At 51.6% G+C, this 16,381-nt stretch overlaps 1 protein-coding gene across 1 annotated transcript; it reads left to right on the top strand.

Annotated features, from left to right (window-relative positions):
* The first annotated feature begins 1,558 nt into the window (after positions 1-1,558).
* PIAS4 (protein inhibitor of activated STAT 4) lies at positions 1,559-15,995 on the top strand. The gene is made up of 11 exons (XM_062509983.1): positions 1,559-1,600; positions 4,393-4,825; positions 7,664-7,748; positions 8,905-8,946; positions 9,225-9,315; positions 9,614-9,742; positions 9,824-9,929; positions 12,346-12,419; positions 12,916-13,076; positions 14,752-14,882; positions 15,337-15,995. The coding sequence occupies exons 1-11, from the start codon at positions 1,574-1,576 to the stop codon at positions 15,540-15,542; spliced, it is 1,485 nt and encodes a 494-aa protein (XP_062365967.1). The 5' UTR covers positions 1,559-1,573; the 3' UTR covers positions 15,543-15,995.
* The last annotated feature ends 386 nt before the right edge of the window (positions 15,996-16,381 follow it).

The raw sequence follows: 16,381 nt of genomic DNA, 5'->3' as shown, positions 1-16,381 counted from the left end.
CTGGAGGACAGCGGTCCCGGGCACTGGTGGGTCCGGTCCGGCCCGGTCCTGCAGGATGCCCGCAATGCGCATGCTCTGGAGGGGGCGGTGCTGCAGCGCCCCCTGCTGGCGGGGAGGAGCGCGGGGCACCAGGAGCGGCACCGGCCTGACCCCACCCGGGCCCGGTGTCACCGGGATGTCCCGGAGCCGTCCCTGTGCGTTAGAGCTCACAAAAACCATGGAGTCATAGAATGCTTTGGAATGGGAGGGACATGGAGGAACATCCAGTGCCATGGGCAGGGACACCTTCCACCATCCCAGGGCGCTCCAAGCCTCGTCCAAGCCTGGCCTTGGACACTTCCAGGGATCCAGGGGCAGCCACAGCTTCTGTGGGAATTCCATCCCAGTGCCTCCCTACCCTCCCAGGGAACAATTCCTTCTCAATACCCCATCCGGCCCTGCCTTCTTGCAGTGGGAAGCCATTCCCTGTGTCCTGCTCTTCCATCCCTTGTCCATGAGTGCCTCTCAATGTTTCTTGTGGGGTCCCTTCAGATCCTGAAGGCCACAATGAGGTCATCCCAAAGCTTCTCCTGTCCAGGCTGAACAATCCCAATTCTCTCAGCCTTAATGCCTGCATCACCTTGTGGGCACCTCCCAAATTCAAAGCACATTCCCAGACTGCCTGTGTGAGGCAGGGACAGGCAGGACGGCCATGGAGCTCCAGCCAGGATGGATTTGGGCCCAGCTCTTCCGCCGTGACAGGATGAATTATCGGCCTTTGGGGTTTCCATAGCAATCTGGTGGATTTTTTAGCACCAAGCCTGGCTTTTGCCAGCCTAGAAGGGAAAACTGGGAAGTCTGATTAACATCCTGCTCTTCCTGAGAAACTGTTAATTGCCTTTTTTGTTTAATTAGTACGTGGGGTTGAAGGCAAGGAGAGGAAAGTGCTGGAAAACCTCTCCCAGTGCAGTGTTTCACCCCAAACACTGGTGCTACCCCAAAGACCATCCAATCCAACCCCTGGTCCTGCAGAGACACCCCAACAATCCCACCCTGTCCTAGAGCTGGGGGTCTCTGGGATGTTGCAGCCTCGGAGTGAATTTTGGCCAGGACCCTCCCCCCCTTCACCAGCCCTCCCTTCCCCAGGACCCAACCCCATCCCTCCTCTCCCAGAGCCAGCTTCCTCCTCCGGGAGCCCCGCAGGGCTTTCCCCCCTCACCGGGGACGGCGGCGGAGCCTCGGACCGAGCCCACCGGGCCCTGCCCTGCCCCGGGGTACCCACCTGCCGCCATCTCGGGGGCAGCACCCACCTCCTGCCCACCCACTCCCCCTCTCGCAGTGCCCGCGGGGCCGCCGCCATCCCCGCCCCCGCCGCCGTTCCCCCGGTGCTCCCCCGGTTTGTGGAGCGCGGCCCCTTTAAGACTCCCGTGGAGAGGCGTGGCCTGGCGGGGCGTGGTTCGGGGGCGTGGCCCGGGAGCGAGGAGCGCGCGCGGTGATTGGGCAGCGCTCGCGGCTCGGCCCAGCCCTACCCCGGCGCGGGGGCGTCACGTGACCCGGCGGCGGCGCCCGGCGCGGTGGACGCTGGAGGCCCAAGATGGCGGCGGAGCTGGTGGAGGCGAAGGTGAGGGAAGCGGCACCGCCGCCCCGCCCGCGGGGCCCGGCCGGCACCGGGCGGCTCCCGGCGCGGGGGGACGGCGGGGGGCGGCGCTCCGAACCGTGGGGGCGGCGCTCCGGGGCCGTCCTCTCACCTTTTTACCTCAGAGACTGCCCCGCCCCGGCCTCAGGGCCGCAGCCCCCGCCGGACCTCCCGGGGCCGAACCGGGTTTAGCCGGGCCGACCCGCGGTGCTACCCGCCCTCCACGGGGCTGCCCTCGCGCCGGGTCTTTCCCGCTAATTGCCGGGATTAAGGATCGCTGGCGCTACCCCCGCGCCCCCCGACCCCGGTGCCGCTGCCCGCTCCCGGCGCGGGGCGGCTCGGTGCGGAGCTGTCCGGCGGGCGGGGGTCGGGGAACCGTTGGGACGGGCACTGCCGGGGGTAGGAGCGGTTCCAAGGCCCCTCTGGGATGAGGTGAAGCACATCCATGCTTGGAGTTGTGTTTTCAAGACGGTTCGTGCCTCGCTTCAGGCCCGCGGGGGGTTTTCCCGTTCCCCTCGGGGATCCCGGTTCTGTGGGAGCCGGGGAGCGGCCGCTGGCAGCCGGTGCTGAGGGCGGTTAAAGAGCAGCGGCAGCGGCCTGGGAGCGTTCCCTGAAGTGTTCCTAAGGAAGCGTTGCCTGCCAAGCGTTCCCCAGCTCCTCGGCAGGCATAGGGCTGGATGGCCGCAGGAATCCCATTGGGAGAGGCTTTTTTGGCGGGGGGGGCTCTACCCTTCCCCTACAATTCCAGAGGGGAGAATGCGCTTACCGGTCACCGTGGTCGCCCCAGAGGTTTTTGGTGGGGTCTGAGCCATCCCACACGAGGGTTCTTGGGAGGAGGAGCACCCAGGAGTGTCAGGGATCTCGGCAGGATCCATGTGCTCTCCCTGCCTGCACGGGGCACGTCGAGCCCTCGTTATGCTTTGTTTGGGGTTTGTTGTTGTGCTGCTGCTCAAACCTCATCATCCTGCTGGACCTTAATTCCTTCAAAATGGAAACTCTGAGCTCCAGCTCTGCTTTTCACCCCAAGAGTCCCGGGTGAGGTGTTCAAGGAGCAATTGCCACAGGAGGAATTCCTGTCTCCAGTGCTCCTGGGATGCCCCAGTGCCTCCTGCTGCTGTGTCTTGATGAGTTTATCTTTCCAAATACACCATTTATCCCGAAATCCCTCGGGGAGAACAACACTCTCTCCGTTTCCTAACACAGTTTAATGATCCTGGTGGGATATGATCAGGCTTGATGATCTTGGAGGTCTTTTCCAACCTTAATGATCCTGATTCTGTTTTTTCAGTTGAAGAAAACTTGAGGCACAAAGTAGATTTTTCTGGGATTTCACAGGTGGTGTCTGGAGCAGCACTATGAATCCAGAGCTCTGAAATCCTGACTTTCTGGCAATTAAACATCTTTTCTCTCCTCTTTATTCATCAGTCTTTTTTTTCCCCTTATCAGGGATATTTTGGGACTCATCACGACTCCCAGAAGTTCTAACTACAGACAGTGACATAACAGCTTTTGGGTTTTCGGATTAAATGACATACATAAAGGAAAGGAAAAAATCAAATGGCATTTTCTCTCTCATCTAATTCCCACACATCCAAAAGGGGCTGTGAAATGTTTCTGGAAACAGTTGAAGCTTTCTTAATTAAAAAAAAAATAATAATAATAATAATCTGTAGCTGGTTTATTCCAGGAAAGAAAATATTTTTAGATTATCTTTTATGCTTTCTTTTTAATTATTAATTCAAGAGTGGGGTAGAGGTTGGGGAATATCTGGATTTTTTTTTTTTTGAGGGGTTTCTTCTTGAATTCCCATATTCCCCACAAACCAAGAAGGATGTGGAGTGAATATGTGTGGATATCTACCAAGTTTATTTCCAGGGCTACTTATATTTTCCAACCCATGTATTTTATAAGAATTTTTTTTTTTCAATTTCAAGCTTGTTTGGTGTTTAGGGAACTGAAATGCCAACCTGAAGCTGTGGGTTGAACAGGAAGAATTCCTGGTTTCTCATGGGAAGTTATCTTGTGGCCTTTGACTCTGCTGACAGTTACAGGTCTGAATGGCCACAGAGAGGGAATTTTGGAAGACTGAGCTGGGTTTTGCTGCTTATCAGACACTGAAATTGATAATTCCAGTGTGACACCAAGGCAGCTCCTGGCTGGGATCACAGGGAAGTGCTGGGCATTGTTCTCCTGGGAACACACTGCTCTCTAATAATCAGAATATCCTCCCGTACTCTAAAATACGTGGGGTTTTTTTTTCAAAGATCCTGTGGATGTAGGGAGGATTCTGGAGGGCTTTTTTTTTTTTTTCCAGAAATCCAGGACTGGTGGCCCCAATTCACCTCAGCCTCACCCAGCTCGTACTGATTTTCTTCCTGTGCCTTGCACTGACACCATTTGGGATGAAGTTTTCCATGTTTCTCTGGGAATTTTGGGTGCTGAAGGAGTTCGTGAGCTCTTTCACAAGCGAGGCCTCTTGGTTTAGATCTTTGAGGTCGCTCCTGAGGATGCTTAGCATCTGTCAAAGTGTTTTTTGAGTCATTTCATGACAGTGCTGGTGGTTTTGTCATTTAGATGACATTTCAGAGGGTGATCTTTGTGTTGCTCAAACAAGAAATGGGAACCAAAATGAGGTGACAGCAGCGGGTTTGGACAGGTTTGGGGCCTTTTACTTTCGGGGGAATTTTTAATATCTTGCCTTGCAGTTATAAAGTAAGAACTGAACCTTTGCCTTTTATAACTATGAGAACATCTTTTAATTTTTTTTTATCCCCCAGAACATGGTGATGAGTTTCCGAGTCTCAGATCTTCAGATGTTGCTGGGTTTTGTTGGCAGGAGTAAAAGCGGACTAAAACACGAACTAGTGACCCGAGCTTTGCAGCTGGTCCAGTTTGACTGCAGCCCCGAGGTGTTCAAGAAGATCAAGGAGCTTTACGAGACTCGATACAACAAGAAAGGCTCGGACGTGGCGCAGCCGCCGGCGGGGGCGCCGCACCGGGCGGAGCCTCTGCCCCTGCACGCGTCCTACGAGCGCGGCAGCGCCGTGCCCCGGACTCTGCCCAACACCAACATCGATTACCCTGCCCTCTACGGCAAATACCTGAACGGACTGGGCAGGTTGCCCCCCAAAGTGGCCAAGCCTGAGGTTCGCTTGGTGAAGTTGCCCTTTTATACAACCCTGGATGAGCTGTTGAAGCCCACAGAGTTAGGTGAGGTTTTTTAGGGGAGGGGGAGGCGTTGGTGTTGATAACAAATGTGCGTTTGAAGGGATTTTCTGAAGTCGTGTGGCGGGAGAGGCTGGTGGATGTGGTGGTGAGACTGTTCCTCTCCCCCCCTCCCCTCTCCTCATGCTCAGAATTTACAGAGGAATATTTATCTCAGTGCTTAAAGGTGGTTGATAAAAAAGGGAGAGCAGCTTTTCTCAGGGTGCTGGGAAAGGGGGAGTGGTTTTTAACTAGAAGAGGTTTTAAACTAAGAGAGGAGAGGTTCAGATGGGACACTGGAGAGCAATTCTTCCCTCTGATGGTGAGGAGGCCCTGGCACAGGAACAGAGGAGCTGTGGCTGCCCTGGAAGTGTCCAAGGCCAGGCTGGAGCAGCCTGGGACAGTGGAAGGTGTCCCTGCCTGTGGGATGGAATGGGATGATCCTTTAGGTCCCTCCCAATCCAAATCCTGTGCTCCTGGGATTTTCCTCACACCTGGAGTGTGGGCACTTTGGGATGGAGCTTGGAGCCCACCTTGTTTGGTTCTCTGGAGTGTGGAGCCACATTCTACACTAATGCTGCTTTTCAGCACTGAAAATCCCTGACCTGAAGCATCCTATGGATAAAAGAGGGTGGCAACACCTCAAACTGCATTTTTGACTGGTTTTTTTTGTGCTTGTCACAGTTCTTTGTGTGTGGTGCTGTATGTTTTGGGGGCATTTCTCTGGGGTGTGAAGGCTGATTTTTCATTATTTTGGTTTGGAGAAATAAAGAATATTTTTAACTGATGTTAAATAGTAGGAAATGAGCTACAATTTAACAAAAGTAGCAAAAGTAAAAGCAAAAGTATTTGCTAAAAGTAGCAAAAAGGGTCTGGTAACAAATTCAGCCTGTCCAGAGGAGTTGTGTTCTGTTGAGTGTCTCATAAATTCATGTCAGAATTCTCTACCAAATGATTCTACAGCTTGAGCTGGTCTGGCTTTGCTGAAAAGATATTTGGTGTGGCTTGCAGGAAAAAAATAAAGATTAGATTGTGCAGAAACAAAAAGGGAAAGTACTAATTAGTCAGATTTTCTATCATTTCTTCTTCATTTGAAGGCATTAATGCTGTGACAAAACAGCTGAGTGGTGACAGAGTCGAGCTGAAACACGATAATTGTGTGGGGAATGGTTGGTTCAGTGTTAAATGTGTGTTAGTCAGCAATTCCAATATGGGATTTTGAAGGAAAACAAATTTCCAAGAGGTGGAAACATCCAGATACAGAAGAGCCTGGATACACTCACTGGGATTACCAGATTTTGTTCTGGGTTGCCATTAAATGTCCCCTGCTCGTTAAATGCAGCCTCTCCCCTGGCAGGTGACACCTCCCCTGGGCCAGCCTGGCCCCTGGAGCCTTCCTGGCTGATTTTCCCTGCTGCTGGGAGAGGTTTCTGTGCAGCCAGGAGCAGCTGGGCACCAGCAGATGTTTCTGTCAGGTGCCCTGAGGTTGCACCTCTCAGCTTTCGAGCCTCTTTTCCAGCAGCAATTTGATTTTTGTCTAAAGGACAAAAAGTGTCACAAGGAGTGTGCTGATATAAATGCAAAATAAACCATGAGCAGCTTCTCCACTTTTCCCCATCAGGTTTGCTTTTGTCTTTGTGGGGCTGAGCAATCAGCAGGAATCATTTTATGGGCAGTTTCTTATTCAGAAACATTAAAATTACTTTTTGTTATTGTCCTTGTCAATCATCACTTGCTAAAAATACCTCATGAAATGCTCGATTTTCTGCTGGTTGTTTCTGTCAGGAGATATTTGGATGGAAACTGGAATTAAACAAAAGTTCCGTAATAATATCTTAATTCTGACTTTTAAAAGTTATTTTTGTAAGCTTCATTTTCATTTTTCAAAGCAGAAAAGGGACCAAAGGGAAGCACCTGCAGTGACCCAAGTTGTTACCAGGTCTTCCAAGAGCTGCTGAGGTTTTATCCTTCCTTCATCTCCTCTTTTTCATACAAAAGAGCACTTTCCTACTTCTGAAATCCTGTTGGCTTTGAACAACCATGCAGTGGAAGTGAGGCAAAGCAAAACACCCAGTTCTTGCTAAATAATTTTTAAAAAGCTGTTTTAGCACTTCCTCTTTGTGTTCTTCCTGTGACTTTCAGCAGCTCAGGGTCTGAACTTTGCTTAGAGACGCAGAACTGAAAATAAAACCTGCTTGGATTGAAGCAAAGATTGCAACAAAAGTTTCCCACGTCTCAAGCTTCGTTTCCCCCACATTAAATGCACTTGATCTTAAAATTATCAGTGTGCAAAAGGCCACAGTTAATGCTGGGTTCTTGTTAAGCCTCTCTGAGGGTGAGCTGCTGTCCCACCCTCAAGGTCAAGGGTTTGGAAGTCGTGTTTTGTCTCTTCCAGCTGCTTTTTGTGTTGCTTTTTTATTATCTGAGCTAATCTTTTTTGTTGCTGGGGTTGTTTTCTTTCTTTTCCAGAACCCGCCTGCTCAGTCTGGTTGGTTTTGGGCTTTTGTGTCAGGCTCAGGTCTCCTCTTGGGCTTCTTGAGGATGTGGTCACACTGTGACACAACTGATATGGTTGACTGATGGCTCTTGAATTATTTGAAGGGAGGAAAAATAATTTAAAAAAAAAAAAAAAAGAGATAAATCCAAAACCTCTGCTGATTGTACTGAACAGTGAGCAATAAATGAGCAAAGCTCTAATCAAAGCAGAATTACCAAAACAGGTGAAAACTGGAATTCTGGGGTGTGGGAGAAAACAAGACTTGGAGATAAACAGAGCATAACAATCACCTCGTGCTCAGAGCAGCTGGTCTCAGTTTGATGGACACTCTTTCCTTCCCTCCTTAGTTCCACAGAATAATGAGAAGCTTCAGGAAAGTCCGTGCATTTTTGCATTAACACCAAGACAAGTGGAGCTGATCAGAAATTCCAGGTACTCCTCATTGGGTATTAACAGTCCAAGAAAATGCAGCTGCATAATTCCATATTTCCTCCGTGTTCCCTGCCTCTGGAAGCTTTTGTTCCCTGCAAGGAAACAGGATTTGTGTGAGGACATCAGGCTGCTCCTCATGTCAAGCAAAGAGCTTTGGGGGGAGTGGGAACTGCAAATTCACCCATCCAGGTCCTTAAGTTTCACTTGTGCTGTTCTAATCTCCCTCTGGAATGGTGCATTTGGGCAGGAAAAGGGGATGGAGTCATGGATGACCTAAATTCTCTGCTGAGCAGGTGCTGTGAGTGTCTGCAGCCTTCCCTTTGCATGCCAGGTTCAAAAGGCAGAGTGTGAGGCTGTTTGCATCTGAAGGGAACTTCCTTGGTGGGGAGGAGGCTGCAGGAGCTGCCCCAGGAAACATCAGGATTAGGATTTACCCTGACCTCTGTCAAATGCAACTTTTGACTCAAACAAAGACTCTCCTCAGAGGTGGCAGTGCAGGCAGGGAGGTTTCCTCTTGGCTGACCTGCTCCCTTCATGCAGAAGAATTCCTCCAAAAAATTATTCAACATAAAACCTTTATAAATAACGTTTCTCTTTATCATAAAATAAAGAGCTGGAGAAAGAATATCTTGGTTATTTTGTCTCCTGGTAAAATACCCTTGTTATGTATTCCATTCCTTTCCTGATTCCAGTTAAAATCCTGGCAGCAATAACCCTGATGGAGGTTGCAATATTCACACTGGGGCCTTAATATTCAGTCCCTTGGTTTGCATGAACAGCTTCAGCTGAATAATTAAACACAGAGAGTCTTGAGCACTGTCAGGTAAACCTGACCTTAAAACCCAGTTTTTATAAATTCTCACAAATCACCAGAAGGCACCCAAACAGTTTTAAAAACCTAGAGAAAAGCTTTAGGTTGGTGCATCAGGAAAGAAAAAAAATAATAATTACAGGACCACTGATATTTGCAGGGGGAATTGTACAATTTAAATGAAGTTCCGTGAGGTAATTTTTTTAAGGTCTATTAAAAAAAAAAAATAGGAACAACTAAAGTTCTTGAGTCTGGCAGCTGGTTCGGGTGATTTTTGGGGAGGTGGGGGATTGATTTTTTTTTTTAACATAATTAATTGGAAGTTTCTGTTCTTTCATTTACCAGGGAGTTGCAACCCGGTGTAAAATCTGTTCAGGTGGTGCTCAGGTAGGTCTGGGCTGGGTTCATTGAACATCAGGGGCAGAGCAGGGGAGGAGGGAATGTTCCAGAAGAACCCAGCAAGTTCCAACATGGATTTCATGGCTCCAGAGAGAATTTCCAGTGAACTTTGTGTTCACAGGAGCATCTTAAACTCCACTTTTGAACCTCGAGCAGAAACAGCTGAGTCCCACCTGGATGGGCTCTGCTGAGGGAGCATGGATTGGGATGGGAGCTGGGGATGTGCAGAGCATTGGGATATTATGGGATGTGTTGTTTCTGCCCAGAATCTGCTACACAGACACCAGTTCCCCTCAGGAGGATCAGTACCCTCCCAACATCGCCGTCAAGGTGAACCACAGCTACTGCTCCGTGCCGGTGAGGACTGGGGGATTAGGGAGGGAAATCTGGGGGGAAATGGGTGGCATTTGGAAGGAAGTTGCTTTCCTGATGAACGCCAGCCTATAGAAGTGCAGTGCTCAGTTTAAAGCTAATTTTTTAATGGATTAACCATGTTGTTAATGAGCTGCTGTGTATAAAGGCTCGATCCTGTTTACTTTGTGCTGCAGCTGAGAGCATCCCTGAGACCTGGGGCTGAGTGGAATTGAATAGAGATGATCAATAGACCTACCTTGAGTTAAAAAATAAATATCTCTATTTAATCTTCCTGCTCTAGGGCTACTACCCCTCAAACAAACCCGGGGTAGAACCCAAGAGGCCCTGCAGGCCCATCAACCTCACCCACCTCATGTACCTGTCTGCAGCCACCAACCGCATCACGGTCACCTGGGGCAACTACGGCAAGGTGAGAGCCCAGGGAGAGCCCAGAGCTCCCCAGGCAGCCCTGCAGAGCACCCTGCTCATCCTCTCCTCCCTGTCTCCCCAGAGCTACTCGGTGGGGCTGTACCTGGTGCGGCAGATGACCTCAGCAGAGCTGCTGCAGAGGTTGAAAACCATCGGCATCAAACACCCGGAGCTCTGCAAAGCACTGGGTGAGTGGCTCTGGGAAGGGCATGGCTGCAGCCTGCTGGGGAATATCCACCACCACTCACACTTCTGCTTCCCTCCAGCTGTATCAACCCCACTTTTTATCTGAACAGACTTGCTGAGCTGTGTGTGAGTCGTGGGAGGTCACCCCCAAGCCGTGGTTCTGGTGGCAGCTCTGTAGTTGGATTTAGGATTTGTGCCAGGTCGTGTCGTGGCCGTGTCGTTGTGGCTGGAAGGGCTTCATGCCTTCACCTGAGTCAGTGTGAGCAGCATTGATCCTCGGGATTTCCAAAGGAGATTTCTGGAGCGAGGGATCCTGGTGACAATGTCCTGCTGCCCTGGGAGTCCTTGGGGTGGCAGTGGGATGTCACCAGCAGCACTTGATATACCTTGAGAGCTTCAGAGAAGAGATGGTCCCCAGAGATGCTTATCCCAAACCACTCAGGTAAATCCTCCTGGTATGAGGCACGTGTAAAACGTTACTGGAAACGAGGGGAAATTACCTTTCCAAGGTGGAATCTAACTTGGAGTTCATGAGTGTGGAAGATTCCCGATTTTTCATGTTGCTGGACAAAACCTTCTCACTGTTTAGTTCTGCGTGGGATCTTGATGGTCTTTAAAACTGTCCAGATCCTGGAGAACTCTTCCCAATGATAAGAAACTGCCAGGGAGTCCCAGGATGGTTTGGGTTAGAAGGAGCTCAAAGCCCATCCAGTGTCACCCCTGCCATGGGCAGGGACACCTCCCACTGTCCCAGGCTGCTCCAAGCCCTGTCCAGCCTGACCTTGGACATTCCATGGATCCAGGGGCAGCCACAGCTGCTCTGGGCACCCTGTGCCAGGGCCTGCCCACCCTCACAGCCAGGAATTTCTCCTGCACATCTTAACCTCAACTTCCCCTCTTCAAGCCATTCCCCCTTATCCTGTCACTCCAGCTCCTGATGTTCTGCCCCTTTCCAGCATCCCTGGAGCCCCTTCAGGGACTGGAATGCTGCTGGGAGCTCTCCACTCAACCTTCTCTTCTCCAGGCTGAACTTCCTCAGCCTGTCAGTCTTGGAGCTGGATTGTAGTTCACAGGGAAGGTGATGATTCCAGGTGTATCCAACCTGCAGGCACCTGGGTTTCAGGCAGGAATCAGTTGTATCTGGTGACTTTAAATAAAAACAAGTAAGAGCAATGTCTTATTTCAGCTCATTTGTGTTTTCATGCTTGGAAGTTGTTTGGATATCCAGAACTGGCCAACCTGAGGAGCTCCTAAACTTTGCTTTTCTAGCTCTGGTCTGCTCTGCAAATAATTCCCTGTCACTGAAGCTGTCCTTTGGCTTCAGTCACCTCTCACTGCTGACTCATCTTCCTTTGCATACAATTCTGTAGAAGTTAATACAGGAACATTGTCTGAGAAGAGATTACGGCTTTGGATCCAAAATCCTGATCAGGAGATCCTAGAAAATTCTCCTTCCCATGTCTCCCAGTAATTGATGCACAGAGAAGGCTCTTACAAAGAACTTCATAAAAAATTAAGCTTGGATGAAAAGGCTCCTAATGTGAGGAAAACAAGCCCAAATCTTGTAATCTCCTGGGAATTTCACATCTGAGAAGTCACTCTCTAATTAAAGCTGGGTGTTGCAGAGCTGCATGTAGCCTCATTGTCTGGAGACATCTTGTTATGATCTGAAAAGGTCAAAAGAAATGGTTGACTTGCTCCAAAGAAAAATGGTGATGGAAGTGTCAGAGGCAGTTGCAGACAGCAGTGGGAGCAGCAGCTTCTCCTCAGGTCTTGGGGAGCAGTTCAAAGCTTGTTTGTTTGATTTTTGCACCTTGGTGTGGGACCTGCACACGTGGGACCTGCCCATCTGCTGCTTGCTTTGATTTCTCTGCTGCTCCTCTGGGTTTTCCTTTCAGGCTGCAGCAGCAGGGGTAGGATTCTTCCTTTCCAAAACATCTGATTCTTCCCAGATCTGTGCTGGATGGCTGCTGTGCCTGGTTTTGCATGGCTGCCTTGCTCTGAGCTGTTTGCCTGGGTAACCTCTGGGCCTGTTCTTGTTCCTGTGGAATGTTCTGGAATAAAGGAGGTGGCCGGCATAGAGGCTGAGGAGTGGCAGCCCAGCACTGCTGAGAGGAGGCTCAATAACCTGATGGAAAAAGGATGGGATGTGTTTCCCCTCTCAGTTTGACTCTTTGCTCACATGTGAGGGGACTTGCTCTGAACTGGAAGTGCCAGAACTGAGACATTTCCCCTCATCCTGCTGCCACAGAGCTCAGGAGGGAATAAACCCCGCCATGCCCGTGAATCCACGTGCTCATTGCAGGGAAAATGATCCACACACACCCCAGGCCTGGGGTGAGCTGCTTCCCCCTGTGCTGCTCAGTGTTGCCAAGGGCTGGGTTTTTTTAAATGTTGGGTGCTCTGCTCTGCCTGCAGTGAAAGAGAAGCTACGCCTGGACCCCGACAGTGAAATCGCCACCACGGGTGTCCGAGTGTCCCTCATCTGCCCGGTGAGTCCCTTCAGGCTCCTCATGGAATTGCACTTTGGCTTGGAAGGGAACTTAAAACCATCCAGTGCCACCCCTGCCACGGGCAGGCACACCTTCCACTGTCCCAGGCTGCTCCAGCCTGGCCTTGGACACTTTGAGGGATCCAGGGGCAGCCACAGCTGCTCTGGGCACCCTGTGCCAGGGCCTGCCCACCCTCACAGCCAGGAATTCCTTTCCAATATTCCCTCTGGCAGTGGAAGTCATTCCCTGTGTCCTGTCCCTCCATCTCTTGTCCCCAGTCCCTCTCCAGCTCTCCTGGAACCCCTTCAGGCCCTGGCACCCCAGCTCTCCCAGTTTGCTCCAGAACCAAGGAGCTCCAGCTCTGGTTTTGTCAAGAACCCAAACCGTACTCCCAGACCAGCCTTGCAAACTCCCAAATGTTTTTCCTTCTGAGGGGATCTGGGGGTTCCTTGCCAGGTGTCCTGGCTGATGGATGCTCTGCTCTCTGGTCCCACAGCTGGTGAAGATGCGCCTGTCGGTGCCGTGCCGGGCCGAGACCTGTGCACACCTGCAGTGCTTTGATGCCGTCTTCTACCTACAGATGAATGAGAAAAAGCCCACATGGATGTGCCCTGTGTGTGACAAACCTGCCCCCTACGACCAGCTCATCATTGATGGGTGAGTTTTGCACCTCTCTGCCCTTTCCACTTCCCCACTGGGTTCAGCGTCCAGCTCTTGGTTGAAGTTCACTTTGAAACTGCTGAAAGGTTTGTTACAATATTCTGGTTTCAGTGTTTTGGTGTGTTAGAGCAAGTGGGAATGTGCTGGGAGGGAACAGGCTTGTGGTGCAGCACTTTTGGGGTGAGTTTGGAAGCAGCTTTGTTGCCCCCAAATTCTGGGAGCCTTCTGTGGACTGGGACCACCAACATCCTCATGGTGCTGGCCAAGGACGGGTGGAACAACACACGTGGCTCCTGCCTGCTGGGAAATGATCTCCACCCTCATGGTTGTGTGATTGGCCTCCACTGCAGGTTCCCTCAAGAGCAGGGAGAGTTTGGAGCAGTGTTTGGGGTGCCTCCAGCTCCCCTGGCACAGGGAAGTGAGCAGACCAGTCTGTTCCCAGCCTCACTGAGGGTTCCTGGAGCGTCGCTGCCTTTGTGGGCCCTGGGCAGATCCAGGAGCTGTGGCTTTCCAGGCAGCCTGGAGCAGCCTCAGCACAGATAACCTGTTTGCTTTGTCCCCTGGCCAACCTTGACAGGAAAATCCAGTTCTTTGGAGATCTCTGACAGGGGAGAGATGAAGGGGAAGCTGCAAGGGGTTGCATTGTGGAACCCCCACGGGTCAGCCATGTCCTGCACGGGGAGGAGCAGGATGTCCCTGGGGAAGGCTCAGCAGACTTTTGTCCCTGCTCAGGGCTGGGTTTGATGCCAGTTCTGTTGGGTGAAGTCCTTCCCAGATTCCCTGGAAGTGAGAGAGAGAGAAGCTGGCACTCAGCTGGGTTCTGGGAGTCAAGAAAGAGCCGGAGGCTCCCGAGCAGGGAGGGAGGTGGTTGGTCAGGTCTGGGATCTTCAGGGCCTTGTCAGCTTTTTGGGAGCTGCAGCTTGGTGGTTGCTGTGCTGGTGATGGCTGTGGGAATAATTCCTACAGGAGCTGGGGAAAGCTGAAACTCTCCCACTGGGCTGCTACAAAGTTTTCCTGACCTTGGAAGACTTTCCACTAGGAGTTCTCCTTCCTCCTAAAGGAAAATGCTCAAGTCCAGGAGGGAGTGAGGCCTGGCAGAGCAGCATTTCCAAATGAACAACCCAGGCAAACAGTGGGACACGGAATAAAGCAGATCCCCAATTTCTCTGGAATGAGGACCTCATTCCAGGTGTACTTTCATGGTTTCATGGTGTTCCTGTTGCAGGAATGTTGCTCTGGTGGCTGCTGTGGAGATTTGGGAAATAAAACTAGGAAGGAAGGGAAGTGCTGCTCGTTGGATTGCCAAGTTCCTAATGCCAAAGGATATCTCACCTTTTGCTAAAGCCTCCCTGGGAATGTCCCTGGGAACGTCCCATGGGATGGGACAGCGCTGCCTGCCTGGAAGCAGTGCCTGGGAAACTGGGTGAAGAGGCAAAACTGTCTTTAATTGCACCTAATTAAGGAGGTAGTTGATGGTTTGGGTGCATGGACAGGAAGGGCTGGGATGGATTGGCACTGTCAGAACCTGCACTGGTTTTATGGGGAATAAAGTCCATGACTCCAAGGGCTGTCAGCTCAGGAGCCAGCAGCAGATTCCTTTTCACTCCAGGGTCACTGCACACACCCTGCTGATTTGCCAGGGCTGTGACAGCTCCTCCTGTCCCCTCTGCAGGCTCCTGTCCAAGATCCTGACAGAATGTGAAGATGCAGATGAGATTGAGTACCTGGTGGATGGCTCCTGGTGCCCCATCCGAGCCGAGAAGGAGCGGAGCTGCAGCCCTCAGTGCCCAATCCTGGTTCTAGGTGAGTTCCCCTGGGGAGAAAGGCTGGAAAGCCCCGGGGAAAGTTCCACAATGGTTTGGGTTGGAAGGGACCTGCAGGATCATCCAGTCCCACCCTCTGCCGTGGACATGGACACCTTCCACTATCCCAGGTTGCTCCAGGCTCTATGCAGCCTGGCCTTGGACACGTCCAGGGACAGCCACAGCTGCTCTGGGCACCCTATGGGTACACCCACCCTCTGGGCCTCAGCACCCTCACGAGGAAGAATTTCTCCCCAGTATTCCCTCTGGCAGTGGGAAGCCATTCCCTGTGTCTTGTCCCTAGTCCCTCTCCACTTCTCCTGGAGCCCCTTTAGGCTCTGGAAGTGGCTCTGAATTCTCCCTGTAGCCTTCCCTTGTCCAGGCTGACCAACCAGGAGTGTTGGATCCTTCCCAGAGCTGGACAGGAGTGGTTTCACCTCCTCCTCCCCCCTCAGGTTCCTCGGACGTGAACGGGCTCCTGGGCACTCCCAACGGCACCGGCGAGAACGGCAAAGCCCCGGCAGATGTTGTGGATTTAACACTGGACAGCTCATCCTCGGAGGAGGATGAGGAGGAGGATGAGGAGGAGGATGACGATGATGAGGGACCCCAGCCCAAACGACGCTGCTCTTATGAGAAAGGTTTAGTCTCTGCCTGCTGACTGCAGCCACGGCTCGGAATTCCCAACGGACAGACTTGAATACTCTGGTGCTTATTAAACTGGAGGAGGGGGAGAACGTCCTCTCCCACCTCATCTCCCTCCCTCCCTCATCTCCTGTGACTTTCCTATTCCAAATTACTCATTAAAACGAGAGAGAAAAAAGAAAAAAAAAAAACAAAAAACAAAAAAACGACACAAAACAAAACAAAAACCATTGAGCTGCTTCTTGGTTGGAAAACGACCCCACTCAGAGCCTGACCCTGAACTGGAGCCTGAAGTAAAGAAAGTGTCTTAAGCCAGGCAGGATCCTCCCTCACCTGGATCCCAGGATCGGGGGAACTCCCCTGCACACCTCCAGGACACCCACCCCTGCATCTCCAAAGCCGTGTGCAGTTTGATCCTCTTGTTAATTAACCATTCCGTAATTAATCTAAAGGTTTTGCTGGACGTGTGAGTCCGGGGCGGGGCGGGAGGGGGGGCGGGGGGGGGGGGGGAGAGCGGGGAGGGGTCTCGGGGTGGGGGAGGGGTTGTATAACCCAGAATTAGAGGGGGGGTTTGTAGGGTGGGGCTGGGGGCATGGGGTGCCAGGGGTGGGGCCATGTCCGGTTGGAAGCGCACTGTTCTAGCTCGGAGCTCCAGCAGCTCTGCACCTCATGTAAAGAGACACGTTTGGAATTTTAACCTAATCCCAAGGGAAGTGTAGAGATTTGTGCAGTAGTGACTCGTTTTAGTTGAGCAGAAGCCATGGGGGGGTGGGGGGCGGGGGGGTGGGGGCTCGAACCACAGATCTGTTGTATTTTTGAAGTGCAATAACTTTGGTGTTTTTGAAGACTGACAAG

This window comes from Cinclus cinclus, chromosome 28, assembly GCF_963662255.1.
Source record: "Cinclus cinclus chromosome 28, bCinCin1.1, whole genome shotgun sequence".
In the NCBI taxonomy this organism is placed as follows: domain Eukaryota; kingdom Metazoa; phylum Chordata; class Aves; order Passeriformes; family Cinclidae; genus Cinclus; species Cinclus cinclus.
This window is presented reverse-complemented; position numbering and strand designations above follow the sequence as displayed.